Here is a 16,193-nt window from a genome sequence, read left to right as displayed (position 1 = left end):
TATAATTTCCACCTGTTGTCTATTCCATTTGCACAACAGCATGTGAAATTTATTGTCAATCAGTGTTGCTTCCTAAGTGGACAGTTTGATTTCACAGAAGTGTGATTGACTTAGAGTTACATTGTGTTGTTTAAGTGTTCCCTTTATTTTTTTGAGCAGTATATATATATATATATATATATATATATATATATAAAAATGGTATCATCAACAAGGTGTCTGAGTCACTAACCTGGTATCCCACCAGACTACCCAGGGTGCACTTGCGCTCTCTGGCAACCCATCGGGCAATGCTGCTGGCGCCTATTTTGCGAGGCTGGGTGACCACGAGGTTACAAGGGGCATTCTTCTCGCTGTAGTAGTCCAGGATGAACTGGGGCAGCAGGGTAGTCTTCCCACTGCCTGTGGCTCCACGGATGATCACCACTGAGTTGTTTTCAATCAGAGAGATGATCTGGAAATACACAAACACAGAACTGCACATCAAACTCAGTAGAAGGAATGAAAGAACATATTGCAGCCATTTAAAGATGAACACAATATATGATTCAACAATCTAAACTATAGTATATAATACATTATTCTAATCTGTTTCTTATGTTCACAATAATTTTGCTCTTTTGCTCTTGTAGGACAATACACGTGAATCTGAGTATGAAATGAAAGTCTGAAAAACACATCTCTTCACCAATGGCCAACTAATGGCCCTACTTGTGTGCATGTGAAGACATTCAGTGGGCAATTCCCCCTCTTGTTGCACTCATGGCTCCATCAGATAGAATCAGAGCTCATCTGAAGCAGACTGTAAAACCTTGAGTGGTGTTATGACCTGAGGAACTGTTGCTGATGACCAAGTCTATGACCTGAAAAAGTCCTGACATGGCAGGAGGAACAAAAGCATGCGTGTGTGAGGCTACTAAACTATTTTACCTCCTGTCTATTCTTTGTGATGGGCAAGCTGGGGTACTCATAAGTGGTCAATGGAGGTGGAGGTGAACCTAGAGTTGGAGAGATAAGGTAACACAGAAAGGTTTGCTCAATGCCTTTCTTCATCGTTGAGGAACAAAAGACATCTAATTGGAAGCCAAATTAATTGTATAAATATAAATGTGTAACTCACTCGCCAAAAAGTCAGGCTTTCCTGTCTTGTTCCTCAGTCCTCCATCCGAGTCATACCTCTTTGGACTGCCCTGCTGTTGGGAAGCTTTTGCAGGGCTATAAAGAAACATGTGTGTCAAATCAAAAGTCTGACATTTCAGTGTAAACACACACACAAGCAATTAAGCATCAAAGGGAAAAAAGGTAGGTCAAACAAAGCGCCCCCCCACAGATCTACTATTAAACAGCAACAGGCTCTTCATGTTCAAATACACAAACCAAAGCCATCTCCAGGGCAACAGACATGTGAAGAATCCAGTCTGAAAATGGCTTGGGAAAAACGTGCGTGTTTTGCCTCAGCAAGCACACTAGTAGTGAGTGGTGATAATGTGGCTTTGTCACTGTGAATAAGTAACGTTATGTGAGTAATGCTAATGAGCCTTCGTCAAGTCAAATAGTTCTCCCCCTTGCTCTTTTTGAACTACTTTCGCACATCACCCTCCCTCTCCATCCTCTGCACTGAAATCCCCCTTTCACTACTTGCTCGGTTTCTAACATTCCTCTGTCTCTTACTCGCCCTCCCCTTCATCTCTCCCACTCCTCTCATTCCGTGGCTGGGCCAGTCAGGCCTGGGGCAATGTGGCAGGGAGAGCAGTCCCAGTCATCTCAGCTTCTCTCTGGGCAAGATGAAGACTTTATCTACACAACAGGCAGACACACTGTCAGAGCTGGGAGCAGCTCACACACACATTTATATGCACACGCATTGACTGACTTACACACGCACTTCAGCATCTAACCACAAAGCAGCTGACCTTACAACAAAGCAGCACAAAGGAGAGTGAGGTGAAAGGAGAGGAGACAGCACTGAGTCAGAGGAGAACAGTGAGTAACTCTGCTGGAAACAATCCAGAGGACAGGAGAACAGGAACAAGTGAAGAGGACAATTACGCAGTATAGAGAGGAGAGAAAGAGGACCATTTGATTGCTTACAGACGGATAGCAGAGTCCAGCCAGAACCAGAGAATGGAGACCTCACGGACAGACCCATGGAGACAGAGTCCTGGAGATGGTACTCTGTGAGACGCCTGCCTTCATCTCTCTAGATCACTCTGTCTACATCTGGCTCATCATTGCAGCATTCAACAGTAAGTACCAACCATGCAATGGCTTTTTTTCTCTTTTCTTTTCTCACTACATAGGCTATTTGCAATGATCAGAAAGTTCCAACAATAAAAAAAAGCACTCATCTAGACAATAGGCACGAATCAGGAATCTCAATTGCATTATTTGAAGAAATTAGCTAGGAGAGGCAGGTTTAATAACAAAAACAAACTATTTTTCTTGTGCTTTAAGACATTGCTGCCAAGTATACAGCACTGCATGCTCTGTTCACGTAGCATGACCTGTGACCCCAGGCTGTCAAATCTGTGTGTAGCTCAGCTGTGAGGTACAGAGAGAACAATCAGTCTGAGGAGATTACTACACAACCACACCTGGGCATCCTCACCTGAGTGAGAATGCCACTGAAGGCAAATCAAGCACTGATGATGACAGAGTGTCAGGGATCAGCTTGTGTGGAGGTGTTCCATTTCTCACTTTCAAAAAAGTTGAGTCTTCAACGAGTGCAGATCAGTCAATAGTACAATTGCAATCCTTTGAATTGTTCTGTTAAAACAGATTTTGGGAGAACGGGGGGTATTCCTAGACACTCGTGGCAGCAGTGTACAATACTTTTGCTTCAGATGTAAAAACACTTTTTTCTCTTCTCATTGCAGTAGCCACAGCACTCCTCCGCCATGCCCCTGTTCAGCTGGATGAAATGGTTGCGTGCACGAGAAAAGGCGCAGGATGAAGGGGCGTCCACAGGGTTATCACCCAGCTGCACACTGATCAGGGAGCTGCTGTGGCACGTGGAGGAGAGGGAGTGCATGGCGCGGGAGGTGGAGCAGGAACACAAGCTGACCCACAACACCACAGGATACCCCCACTGGCTCCACAGCTACCCCAGTTTACGCACACTAATCCCCGCATCGGAGCGCCGCCAGCTGGAGCTCTTGTGTGCCCAGATCCACCCTATGCACACCGCTACAGTGCTCTCCAGGTACATCGTACACCACTCTTCATTCAGTACCCTTTTCATATTAGCAAAATGTGTCCAAAATAGCCACTGCCCCCACACCAGGATGACAAAAGGCAAAAGAGACAAGAGTCTCAAAGAGAGGGGGGTAGAGCAAAGCTGCCAGGGAAGCCACTTTGTGTTATTGTCACAGAAGTAGGTTACATGGGGTGTGATCATGCAAAGGTGAAGGGGACCCTATGGGGCTGAGCACAGCAAAAACAACCCCCAGGGAAAGAGCTTTCCATTAGCAGTATCATATCCCTATTAAAATAAAAACACAAACCCCAACATTTGAATTTGGTATTTCTGAGGGGCTAACAGAGGAATCATAATTTAAATAACCTTTAACCCCACCATGGGTCTAGTAAAAATGAATGTAAATTATATTGAACAAAAATGTTAAATGCAACATGCAACAATTTCAAAGATTTTACTGGGGTACAGTTCATAAGGAAATCAGTCAATTGAAATATATTAATTAGGCCCTACTCTATGGATTTCACAGATAACTTTGTTTTTAAAGGTAGGGGGCGTGGATCAGAAAACCAGTCAGTATCTGTTGTGACCACCATTCGCCTCATGCAGCGCGACACGTCTTCTTCACATAGAGTTGATCAGGCTGATGATTGTGGCCTGTGGAATGTAACAAGATCGTCCGATTATTCCGGGAATATTTTTGGTGTGACTCTTTTACTGCATTTATTTTGTCTTCTTTGCAAAATGTCCTCCTGAAAATTAGAGATTGGAGTGGGCGCATTAACACGACCTCAGCCTTATCACCTCACACAATACATGATACTTTGATGAAATAGTTTCAGCATCATTTGGTCAGCTAGACCTAATGGATAATTGAAAGCCCAAACAGTTTCATTATTATGGATAATGCAGTTTGGGTTAAATAGTTTATTAACCCACTATCTCATTCTCAGGTTCCGTGACGTGCTGGCCAGCAACAAGATCCTGCCCTGGGAGCTTGTGTACGTCTTCAAGCAGGTGCTGAGAGACTTCCTCAATAAAGAGGAAGGGGAAGAAGAGGAGGATCACATGCCGGAGCCAGAACTGCTTGGGCCAATGGAGGCCTGGACCAACAGATACCAAATGAAGCAGGGATTTGTCACACCTACTGTGCCCAACTGTGGTGAGCCCCAGAGAGAAGAGATCCCAACCATCTCTGGCTATGTGGACCGTACCATGAGAGGCTCTTATCCTTTCACTGCCCATAGGGTCTGGGACCTTCCCTACTACTACCCAGTGCCACACAACTCCACAGAAGCCTACAGCACCCCACTGTGAGAGCGGGTGGGGTGGTAAAGTAGTACCCAACTCATGACCTTACTAGCTTCTATCCTTGTTAGGTCATGACTGAAAGAGTTGTCATCTTAAAAAAACATGTTACAGATTCATTTTAATTAATGGGACTGCAACAAAATCTTGCCCTGGACCAGCACTTGCATGGGGGCAGATTCATACATGCGGCAGGGTAGCCTAGTGGTTAGAGCGTTGGACTAGTAACCGAAAGGTTGCAAGTTCGAATCCCCGAGCTGATAAGGTAAACAAATCTGTCATTCTCCGTCATTGAAAATAAGAATTTGTTCTTAACTGACTTGCCTAGTAAAATAAAGGTAAAATAAATTTTAAAAAATAGATACTGCTAGCTAACTGGACTGGGGGTGCATCTCAATAGACTACTCGGTTACTCTAGCTACTTACTGTAACTTAGAAAGCTACTGAATTGCACTGGTTTAATAAATCAACCCGTGCCTAGGAATTTTGGCACCTGGCTAGTTAGCTACTTTACTGTGTTAGTATTACTGTAGTCGCTAAATAATGCTCATATTTACTGAAAAGTATGTAGCTAGCTATGTACCTAACTAAAGCAACGTTCCTTTCATATGTTAGCTAGCCAGCCAACAAATGTGAACATGTGTGAAAGTTTCTAGGTTACATCCAATTGGCAAAAGATTCCCACCAGATTTTTCTACCAAATTGTATTGTTTTTTTATTTTTTTATTTTTATTATTATTATTATTATTATTATTTGTAAACAACAAATCAATACATAAAGCACATGAGGGAACACAAGCATACATAGATTACAAACAATAGACAATCGAGCTAGGGGGTACAATATCACATTACAATTACACAAGGACCTTAAGGGACATGCATATACTTACAATTCTAACAGCTTTTTTGTTTGTAGAGCATTTAACAGTCTTAAAATACAGTTCAATTTCTTTTTGTAGGGTACGAAAATGTGGTTTTCTGTTTGTAAATTTACATTTGTGTATATGAAATTTGGCCAAAAGAATAATGAAATTAATTACATAAAAATGTTTCCGCTTATTTCTATTGTATGTAAAGAATCAAAACAGTACATCTCTCCACAATAGTGTAAAATCTTCATATATGTGTTCAATTATAAGCATACTGATGTCTTGCCACAGTTTTCTTACATGCATACAATGCCAAAAAAGATGCAAAACTGTTTCTGGGTGGTCATTACAAAAGGAGCAATTTGAGTTGATGTTTTCCTTAAACTTCTTCATATAGTGGTTGGCAGGATAATATTTATGAATAATTATAAAGGAAACTTCCTTAATTTTGTTAACAAGTAGGTATGTGTGTGGCAACATCCATTTTTCCCAACAGATATTATCCAGATAAATCCATTCCAATAAGGCATGACATAAGGTATAGATACAACATCCTGCTGAAACAAGGATTGTATCGCTCTGTTGTTGAATGGACCAAAAGAGAAACAAATCTTTCCTACTGATGAGTCAACAGGGTCAATAGAAGGTAGGCTCTGAGGGTCAGGTCTTGACATGTTCCTGAATAACATAGCAACACCTGAGGGAATGGCATCTAAAACAATTGCAAAATCTTTAGGTGTTACAGGGACCTTGTAAAGTGATAAGAATTTATAACTGAGTAAAAGACCCTCTGCATTTACCAGTTGGCTCACCAATAGGATATTATTTCAGAACCAATATTCTAAAAACAGAGAGGTATTTTTATACAATATATCCCGATTATTCCATATATAATATCTGTGTGGAGAAAATTTGTGTTTATAAATTAAGGACCATGACAAGACAACCTGCCGATGAAAAGCAGAACGTTTCACTGGAACTTTGTCAATATTATAATTGCAAAACAACATGAGGTTAAGGCCACCAAAAGTAGAGAAGACATGATGAGGAATAAAATTCCAGATAGAAGTGGGTCTTCTTAGGAATTATTTTATACAATTGATCTTAAACGTATTATTTAATTTTAGTAAAGTCCAGAAAATTCAGTCCACCATTCTCATAAGTGTTCATTACAACAGTTTTCCAAATGTAATGGGTACGGTTTCTCCAAAGAAAGTTGAAAAGCATCTGGTCTATCTCCTTGCTTATTTTACTGTCAAGATATAAAGATAGAGCACCATATGTTAGTCTAGAGATACCTTCAGCCTTGGTTATTAGGACTCTACCTTTTAAAGATAAGTCCCTCTGTAGCCATTGATTTAGTTTATTCTGGGGGTTTTTAATAAGAGGGTTACAATTTAGTAAGCCTCTAGACTTCTGATCCTTTGTTATGGTTATGCCTAAATATGTAAGTTCTTCTTTTACTGGAATACCATAATATGAAGGTGTCACACAATCTTTGACAGCTATGAGTTGTAAATTGTATTGTTGCCGCCAAAAGCCTGTGTGTAATGACGTAGTGCACATACAAATACATTGTGTGGTTCAATTCCCAAGTACCGAATAAAAAATACAAGTGAAATGTGTTTGCATCGCATTGAACTCTACTGATGGTTCTCAAACAAATCTGGGTTATGTAGCTTGTGTGCCCACTCTGGTATTAACACGTGTGCTCTATACAACAGCAGTAGATAACGCTCCGAGAGCGCATGTATAGCCTACATTTATGACAAGCGCGGCAGCCAATCATCGATGATCATGTCAACCTGAACAAGACCCTCGATATTTTTTAAAATGTGTATTAAACTCATCACCCTGTAAAATTAAATGTATTTAATATGTAGCCTGAAACGGCACGCTTTTCCCGATACATCTAGTGAGAGGACCACGCGTCATCACGTGACTCCACATTTACTTCGATATGGTTATAAATATTTGCTAAAAGAACATGTTTCCATCTACATTTCTATCATAATTCAAGTTACAGACAAAAATATCCCACATTGTCTAGCAGATTTGAAGTTTCCGGAAAATGTTTGTTCCATCTGGCCTGTCAATGCATTTTTTAAATCTGGCCTACTTTAATAGCATAGAAATGGTTGGAGGGAAACCTGGTTAAAGGCAGGCAGACTTTACGGTCTATGGTGCAAGGGAACATGTGTAAACTAGCTAACGTTAGCTAGCAATTCCATCTACATTTTGCTAGCTAACGTTAGCTAGCTAGCCAACTGAACTCACCTCTGTATTGATGACTCCTCTAACTTTACTTCTTTTGGAACTTCATCCGTGATTAGAATGTTAGCAAAATGGGTCCCTAATGTAAACCATTCTGTTATCTGTTCTGCAGTTATTGCTTTCTTCATGTTTCATATGTTGTTCACTCCAGAAACCGCTGATACGTTTTCAAGGGTGGATGTTGCTGTAGAATTCTAAATTAGTTTGTCATCGGTTCAAAGACACGTGACAGTAGTACACCTGCTGACTCCATGTATGAATCAAACATCCCATCTGGTAGCTAGGGTTACTGACCTTTCATACTCCTAATGTAAACAAGAAACTAAAATATATTCATTTATTCGATTATATAATTAACATAAACCATATTACCAAGACAGAGTAATGAAGAGTAGACAGAACCCATACAAAAGTAGTAGACCCAATAACAGGGAATTATCTCCACCCATACTATTCTCCGAATTTAGAGAACAAAGGTGAGACTAAATATTAACATTAAAACTAAAATCACATTTTATTGGTCACACAACTATACAAATAGACAAGATACAGATGTTAACAAAAACAAAATAGATCTGTTGCTAGGGCAGAATCAACAAGGAAAACATCCAGAATTTGCCTTTGCCTATGAATGATGATCTGATTAAATGTATACACAGTCAATTTACAGTTATAAAATATATTTCATCCAGCATAACAGTTGTTCAATCATGTCACAATCTACCCTACATATGGTATCTGTGATTGATAGCCCCTGTGGTAAATACTAGGGCTGGGCGATATATGGACCACCAAAATTCATATAATACAATATGAAGGATGATGATGTAACCATAATTATTAACTGGGTGGTTCGAGCCCTGAATGCTGATTGGCTGAGGTATATCAGACCATAAACCACAGGTATGACAAAACATGTATTTTTACTCAATTATGTTGGCAACCAAAATGTATAATAGCAATAAGGCACCTCAGGGGTTTAGCCATGGTATATTGGCCATATACCACACCACCTCGGGCCTTATTGCTGAAATGAACATCTGATATGAAGACGCAGCTGAGCCTGTGGCACAGCCTCCCTTTGAATATGACCCAGGGAGGCTACAGTTGCTGCAGAGAGGTAGTGAAATACTCAAATCCAATGATATGCATATCACAGTTAGACATATCACAATATACACAATGGATTCGCAGCCCAAGTTGAAATATATTCATACAGAAATCTGAAAAAACATAAAGACATTTTCCTTAGAGATTCACAGTATTTGAAACAGGTAATGTACTGTACTGACCAGTTTATCCTATTATGTGATACAATAACACTGTTATTGGTCAAGTTAAAAAAGGGTGAAAAGGCTTTCTGTTTGGGGGACATGTTCACAGTCAACAAGAAATGTTGCGCAGCCAAATAGAATCTCTCCAAATATTTTCTCAGATACTCATTTCAGATCTGAGGATTTTATTTACCTTGAAAAATTGTGTTTGTTACTAAAAGTCTATAAATGCAGTGAAATGCCCCCTCAGTATTTCACTACTGAGGCCAAGTCTCTTGATGGTAACTATAACACTTACAAAAAGTAAACATGCAGCCAGGTGATGAAATGTTAAATATGATTATTACCACTTAAAGTTTGGTGTTCTTTGAGCTTGACCAGGTACTCAATCCTCTGCTTATGGTTCTTATGGTCCACAAGCTAGCAGTTCTCCTCAGACAGGTAGGGGACAGGTTTGCCGACATTCAGACATCTCACTAAAATCACCATACATTATCTAGATTCACTACAAAGTGACCCTCTTAAAACAAATCATGGACTAAGACAGCGCCTGATATCATTGCCACGTATGGAGCAGCATGGAGATTGATGCCTCCCATAAAATTATTCAGCCTGTCAACTAGAGCAAGATGCAATTTTCTGCATTCCATTTGATAATTTAATTTATTAAAAACTACATACAATTACAATAACCCCAGCAGATCCTGATGCCCTTCTCACCTGAAGCAGTCACTCCTGGTCTCGCTCCTTCCGGCTCACCTCTAGGCAGCAGTTCCTCAGCTCCTGGACACTGGTCTGAGACTGGGCCAACAGCAATTCCTGACTCTTCAGTCTAATTATCACCAACAAACAAAAAAATACTGGGGAAAAAATGAATTTGCATACACACTACACAAGTATATTCCACATAGAATCTGTGTGATAAGAGAACAAAGTGTTATTTGCAAAATATTCCTGAGCCTCAGTGAGCCTCTGTATGACTATTCTCTACAAATTAAAGGAAATGAAGAAATCTGAAAAAGCACCTATTACAAATAATGGTATTTTCAAATGACTAAAACTACATTTTCAGGTGAACAGGGGAGTTGAGTGATGGATACACAGACCATTGCACTCCTCTCCTCCTGCAGCTCTCTCAAGACGTTCTGATGAATGGCCTCATTTAAAACATCCCTGTCAATTAAAATATATACATCAGACCCTTCACAAATCAACAGCCTGATAACACTTGGGTTGCAAAAATCCATCGGTAAAAATTAGATTTGAATGGACTAACCCATTTGTGTTCCCATTCTGAGCCAGTTGGTTCTGCTTGGCGTAGAGCTCGTCAAAAACAGCTTGAATCTCCATTCGCACCATTTCCTTCTCATTCAGCTGACCCTGTGGGAAATCTTCACAGACTAGTTAAAAAACCATATGTGTTATATCAATGTGTTAATTAAGTGTCTCAAGATTGGATGTTTAGCATTCATCATGACATGCAGTAAACAAACCACACCTTGAGCTTCTGGATCTCCTCATTCTTGGCAGCCCTTTCATAGTTAAGCTCAGTGAGGGGCACCTCCATAGTCATCATGGACGATCGTCGGCTCTCCAGCTCGATAAACTGTGGAAGCACTTTAGGGATGACGGATGACTGTGGAACATGATTGGCACTCTAACCTCTGACAGTCCTCTCAACTGCCTCTTGCTGTTGTTTTAACTGGTGAAAAGCAGGTAGGGAAATCACATAAACAGAGATAATTGTACAATCTATTTTGTTTGGTCTAAAATCATTTTCCATGCTACTGTAGCCCTTGATTTGTTTTCAGTGGCTCTTGTATGTGCATAGGAAAAAAATGGCTTGGTACCTTCCCCTGGAGAGTGGTAGCTTCCTTCTGGGCAGTCTGATACTGTGATTGTCATCCCAATCTCCTTGCATTAGCGTAGCCTCTTCTGTAGCCTGTCAACTATGTGTCTGTCTATCCCTGTTCTCTCCTCTCTGCACAGACCATACAAACGCTCCACACCGCGTGGCCGCTGCCACCCTAATCTGGTGGTCCCAGCGCGCACGACCCACGTGGAGTTCCAGGTCTCCGGTAGCCTCTGGAACTGCCGATCTGCAGCCAACAAGGCAGAGTTCATCTCAGCCTATGCCTCCCTCCAGTCCCTCGACTTCTTGGCACTGACAGAAACATGGATCACCACAGATAACACTGCTACTCCTACTGCTCTCTCTTCGTCCGCCCACGTGTTCTCGCACACCCCGAGAGCTTCTGGTCAGCGGGGTGGTGGCATAGGGATCCTTATCTCTCCCATGTGGTCATTCTCTCTTTCTCCCCTTACCCATCTGTCTATCGCCTCCTTTGAATTTCATGCTGTCACAGTTACCAGCCCTTTCAAGCTTAACATCCTTATCATTTATCGCCCTCCAGGTCCCCTCGGAGAGTTCATCAATGAGCTTGATGCCTTGATAAGCTCCTTTCCTGAGGACGGCTCACCTCTCACAGTTCTGGGCGACTTTAACCTCCCCACGTCTACCTTTGACTCATTCCTCTCTGCCTCCTTCTTTCCACTCCTCTCCTCTTTTGACCTCACCCTCTCACCTTCCCCCCTACTCACAAGGCAGGCAATACGCTCGACCTCATCTTTACTAGATGCTGTTCTTCCACTAACCTCATTGCAACTCCCCTCCAAGTCTCCGACCACTACCTTGTATCCTTTTCCCTCTCGCTCTCATCCAACACTTCCCACACTGCCCCTACTCGGATGGTATCGCGCCGTCCCAACCTTCGCTCTCTCTCCCCCGCTACTCTCTCCTCTTCCATCCTATCATCTCTTCCCTCTGCTCAAACCTTCTCCAACCTATCTCCTGATTCTGCCTCCTCAACCCTCCTCTCCTCCCTTTCTGCATCCTTTGACTCTCTATGTCCCCTATCTTCCAGGCCGGCTCGGTCCTCCCCTCCCGCTCCGTGGCTTGACGACTCAATGCGAGCTCACAGAACAGGGCTCCGGAAGGCCGAGCGGAAATGGAGGAAAACTCGCCTCCCTGCGGACCTGGCATCCTTTCACTCCCTCCTCTCTACATTTTCCTCCTCTGTCTCTGCTGCTAAAGCCACTTTCTACCACTCTAAATTCCAAGCATCTGCCTCTAACCCTAGGAAGCTCTTTGCCACATTCTCCTCCCTCCTGAATCCTCCTCCCCCCCCCCCCCCTCCTCCCTCTCTGCAGATGACTTCGTCAACCATTTTGAAAAGAAGATCGACGACATCCGATCCTCGTTTGCTAAGTCAAACAACACCGCTGGTTCTGCTCACACTGCCCTACCCTGTGCTCTGACCTCTTTCTCCCCTCTCTCTCCAGATGAAATCTTGCGTCTTGTGACGGCCGGCCGCCCAACAACCTGCCCGCTCGACCCTATCCCCTCCTCTCTTCTCCAGACCATTTCCGGAGACCTTCTCCCTTACCTCACCTCGCTCATCAACTTATCCCTGACCGCTGGCTACGTCCCTTCCGTCTTCAAGAGAGCGAGAGTTGCACCCCTTCTGAAAAAACCTACACTCGATCCCTCCGATGTCAACAACTACAGACCAGTATCCCTTCTTTCTTTTCTCTCCAAAACTCTTGAACGTGCCGTCCTTGGTCAGCTCTCCCGCTATCTCTCTCAGAATGACCTTCTTGATCCAAATCAGTCAGGTTTCAAGACTAGTCATTCAACTGAGACTGCTCTTCTCTGTATCACGGAGGCGCTCCGCACCGCTAAAGCTAACTCTCTCTCCTCTGCTCTCATCCTTCTAGACCTATCGGCTGCCTTCGATACTGTGAACCATCAGATCCTCCTCTCCACCCTCTCCGAGTTGGGCATCTCCGGCGCGGCCCACGCTTGGATTGCGTCCTACCTGACAGGTCGCTCCTACCAGGTGGCGTGGCGAGAATCTGTCTCCTCACCACGCGCTCTCACCACTGGTGTCCCCCAGGGCTCTGTTCTAGGCCCTCTCCTATTCTCGCTATACACCAAGTCACTTGGCTCTGTCATAACCTCACATGGTCTCTCCTATCATTGCTATGCAGACGACACACAATTAATCTTCTCCTTTCCCCCTTCTGATGACCAGGTGGCGAATCGCATCTCTGCATGTCTGGCAGACATATCAGTGTGGATGACGGATCACCACCTCAAGCTGAACTTCGGCAAGACGGAGCTGCTCTTCCTCCCGGGGAAGGACTGCCCGTTCCATGATCTCGCCATCACGGTTGACAACTCCATTGTGTCCTCCTCCCAGAGCGCTAAGAACCTTGGCGTGATCCTGGACAACAAACTGTCGTTCTCAACTAACATCAAGGCGGTGGCCCGTTCCTGTAGGTTCATGCTCTACAACATCCGCAGAGTACGACCCTGCCTCACACAGGAAGCGGCGCAGGTCCTAATCCAGGCACTTGTCATCTCCCGTCTGGATTACTGCAACTCGCTGTTGGCTGGGCTCCCTGCCTGTGCCATTAAACCCCTACAACTCATCCAGAACGCCGCAGCCCGTCTAGTGTTCAACCTTCCCAAGTTCTCTCACGTCACCCCGCTCCTCCGCTCTCTCCACTGGCTTCCAGTTGAAGCTCGCATCCGCTACAAGACCATGGTGCTTGCCTACGGAGCTGTGAGGGGAACGGCACCTCAGTACCTCCAGGCTCTGATCAGGCCCTACACCCAAATAAGGGCACTGCGTTCATCCACCTCTGGCCTGCTCGCCTCCCTACCACTGAGGAAGTACAGTTCCCGCTCAGCTCAGTCAAAACTGTTCGCTGCTCTGGCTCCCCAATGGTGGAACAAACTCCCTCATGACGCCAGGACAGCGGAGTCAATCACCACCTTCCGGAGACACCTGAAACCCCACCTCTTTAAGGAATACCTAGGATAGTGTAAAGTAATCCTTCTCACCCCCCCCCCCCTTAAAATATTTAGATGCACTATTGTAAAGTGGTTGTTCCACTGGATGTCATAAGGTGAATGCACCAATTTGTAAGTCGCTCTGGATAAGAGCGTCTGCTAAATGACTTAAATGTAAATGTAAATGTAAGCTTGGAGAAGACCTGCCTGCTCATCTAACACCTTGGTGAGTCGCTCCACCTCCTTAGTGGCATAGACCAACTCCTCCTGTAACACCTCCACCTGAGGACAAAACATCCATCCAGACGTTGTCATAATGGTGGAATTCAGTCATACAAAAAGTCTGGGTGGCCATTTGATTAATTGTTCAGCAGTCTTATGGCTTGGGGGTAGAAGGTGTTTAGGAGCCTCTTGGACCTATACTTGGCGCCGCGGTACCGCTTGCCATGCGGTAGCAGAGAGACCAGTCTATGACTTGGGGTTGAGGTTGAAAATGTCAGTGAAGATACTTGCCAGGTGGTCCGCGTATGCTCTGAGTACACGTCCTGGTCTGGCCCCGTGGCCTTGTGAATGTTCACCTGTTTAAAAGTCTTGCTCACATCGGCTAAGGAGAGCATGGTCACACCATCGTCTGGAACAGCTCACTCTAAAGTGCTCTCTCTAGCCTCTCTCAAATGGGGGGTCATATTGGTTTGTGTGTTCTTTCAGACTGAAGAGCTTTTGTCAATTCCTACAATTCAACCAACATATTCATCAATAAAAACTAATCACACTCAATCCTCCATAGGGGTTAAACTGTTATGTCATACAAATGAGACAGGTAGGCTCTGAATGCCCTTAACAGAGAAGCGGGCTTGGTTGGTTTAAAAAGGAGCTGACTGACAGTGATTTGGGCCTGCTGAGCTATGATGTCCTGCTGGTTGTCCTCTAGCTGCTGCCTGGACTGGTCTGCCTCAAACTTGGCCTCGGCATGGATCTGGTCAAAGGCATCCTGCAGGGAACGCTGCAGCTCCAGGGGCTGCTCCCACTTCCACCTAAAGGAGAGCGAGAGAGAAAATGTGAGGGGGTGAGATGAGTCTGTAAACTATTATGGTGAAAGTAAAATTGTGTCTGGGTAGAGCTAGCTGCTCCTTCAGCTTTTTCACCTCAGCCTGTAGCTGCCTCACGTTCCCATGCATGTCTCCGTTGATCAGGGCCTGATAAAGCACAATGAATCACATGAGGAGATGCTCACTAAACAACCACAGATACAGTATCTATTACAATCAGTATCACAGTATCATGGCGGCAGATAGCCTAGTGGTTAAGAACATTGGGACAGTAACTGAAAGGACACTGGTTCAAATCCCAGAGACGGCAAGGTGGAGAAATCTGTCTTTCTAACCCTTGAGCAATACAATTAACCCCCAACAATGACTGCTTATGGGTGCCAATTACGTAGATTAAGGCAGCCCCCTGCATCTCTAAGATTCAGAGGGGTTGGGTTAAATATGCAGAAGACACATTTTGGTTGAATTCATTCAGTTGTGCAACTGACTAGGTTTCCCCTTTCCCCTCCTGTATGGAGAAAAGTTTTAGTAGCATATTTAATAACTATTGCGATAAACCCAACTTTGCATACTAACCTTGTTTTGATTTCAGTTTCCCCAAAGCACTTGGGTGCACATTGGCTATAATCTAGGTCTTAGCATTACATCCAAGAGAGTCCTGCAGGAAAATAGTTGTTATGTTAGCACACAACAGGAACGCCAAGAAAGCAAGAGCTTTTTAGAATCAATTTACCCAAAGCAAGAAGGGGAGTTTGAAGTCCCTGTAGCAGATATGCCTGCTCTTCCCATTGGACTCATCCACCAGTGCCATGATCACGAGGGAGTGGTTGATGCTGCTTGCCTCCTGAAAGAGGAGAAAAGAGGGGGTTGATCTCAGAGGAGTGATAAAAATATAACAAATGAGTGTACACAATAACAGATTCACAGTGGAATTTAGCCTTCTAAAGGGTTTATTGTATGCTGTGAATGTTCAGTCAGCGGACAGTACTCCTGCATCACCTTGAGTCTGGAACCCTCTGTGTGTGTGTGTGTGTGTGTGTGTGTGTGTGTGTGTGTGTGTGTGTGTGTGTGTGTGTGTGTGTGTGTGTGTGTGTGTGTGTGTGTGTGTGTGTGTGTGTGTGTGTGTGTGTGTGTGTGTGTGTGTGTGTGTGTGTGTGTCATGTATTGTCATGTATTGTCATGTCTTGTCCCTGTGCTTTCTCTTCTCTTCGTTTCCCCCTGCTGTCGTATTAGGTTTCTATCCTCTCTCTCTCTATCGTTCCGTTCCTGCTCCCAGCTGTTCCTCATTCTCCTAACGACCTCGTTTACTCTCTCACACCTGTCCCCTATTTTGCCCTCTGATTAGGTCCCTATTTCTCTCTC

The 16,193-nt window shown here is 43.8% G+C and overlaps 2 protein-coding genes across 3 annotated transcripts in view; one reads left to right on the top strand and one right to left on the bottom strand.

Moving 5' to 3' along the window:
- Positions 1–7,880, bottom strand: part of LOC124001127 (ATP-dependent RNA helicase TDRD9-like) — a 31,149-nt gene extending 23,269 nt beyond the window's left edge. For both annotated transcript variants that reach the window (XM_046307701.1, XM_046307703.1), the window contains exons 1-4: positions 7,654–7,880; positions 1,121–1,215; positions 931–998; positions 233–454 (exon numbers count right to left, since the gene is read on the bottom strand). In XM_046307701.1, the coding sequence (XP_046163657.1) occupies positions 233–454; positions 931–998; positions 1,121–1,215; positions 7,654–7,778 (510 nt within the window). In that variant the 5' untranslated portion in view covers positions 7,779–7,880. The remainder of the gene's footprint in view (positions 1–232; positions 455–930; positions 999–1,120; positions 1,216–7,653) is intronic.
- On the top strand, positions 1,826–5,327 carry LOC124001129 (protein RD3-like). Its single transcript, XM_046307707.1, has 3 exons — positions 1,826–2,246; positions 2,877–3,202; positions 4,150–5,327. Exons 2-3 carry the CDS (start codon positions 2,898–2,900, stop codon positions 4,511–4,513), a joined length of 669 nt encoding a protein of 222 aa, XP_046163663.1. The 5' UTR covers positions 1,826–2,246; positions 2,877–2,897; the 3' UTR covers positions 4,514–5,327.
- Positions 7,881–16,193: the final 8,313 nt, after the last annotated feature.

This window comes from Oncorhynchus gorbuscha, linkage group LG17, assembly GCF_021184085.1.
Source record: "Oncorhynchus gorbuscha isolate QuinsamMale2020 ecotype Even-year linkage group LG17, OgorEven_v1.0, whole genome shotgun sequence".
In the NCBI taxonomy this organism is placed as follows: domain Eukaryota; kingdom Metazoa; phylum Chordata; class Actinopteri; order Salmoniformes; family Salmonidae; genus Oncorhynchus; species Oncorhynchus gorbuscha.
The sequence above is the reverse complement of the archived record's forward strand: the minus strand, read 5'-3'. Positions and strand labels throughout refer to the sequence as shown.

What these genes read in the sequence shown, in the direction of transcription:
- LOC124001129 (XM_046307707.1), top strand. Translation starts at nt 2,898, where the DNA reads ATGCCCCTGTTCAGCTGGATGAAATGGTTGCGTGCACGAGAAAAGGCG. An exon ending in ACCGCTACAGTGCTCTCCAG is followed by an intron (nt 3,203 to 4,149) that starts GTACATCGTACA and finishes TCTCATTCTCAG; the next exon opens with GTTCCGTGACGTGCTGGCCA.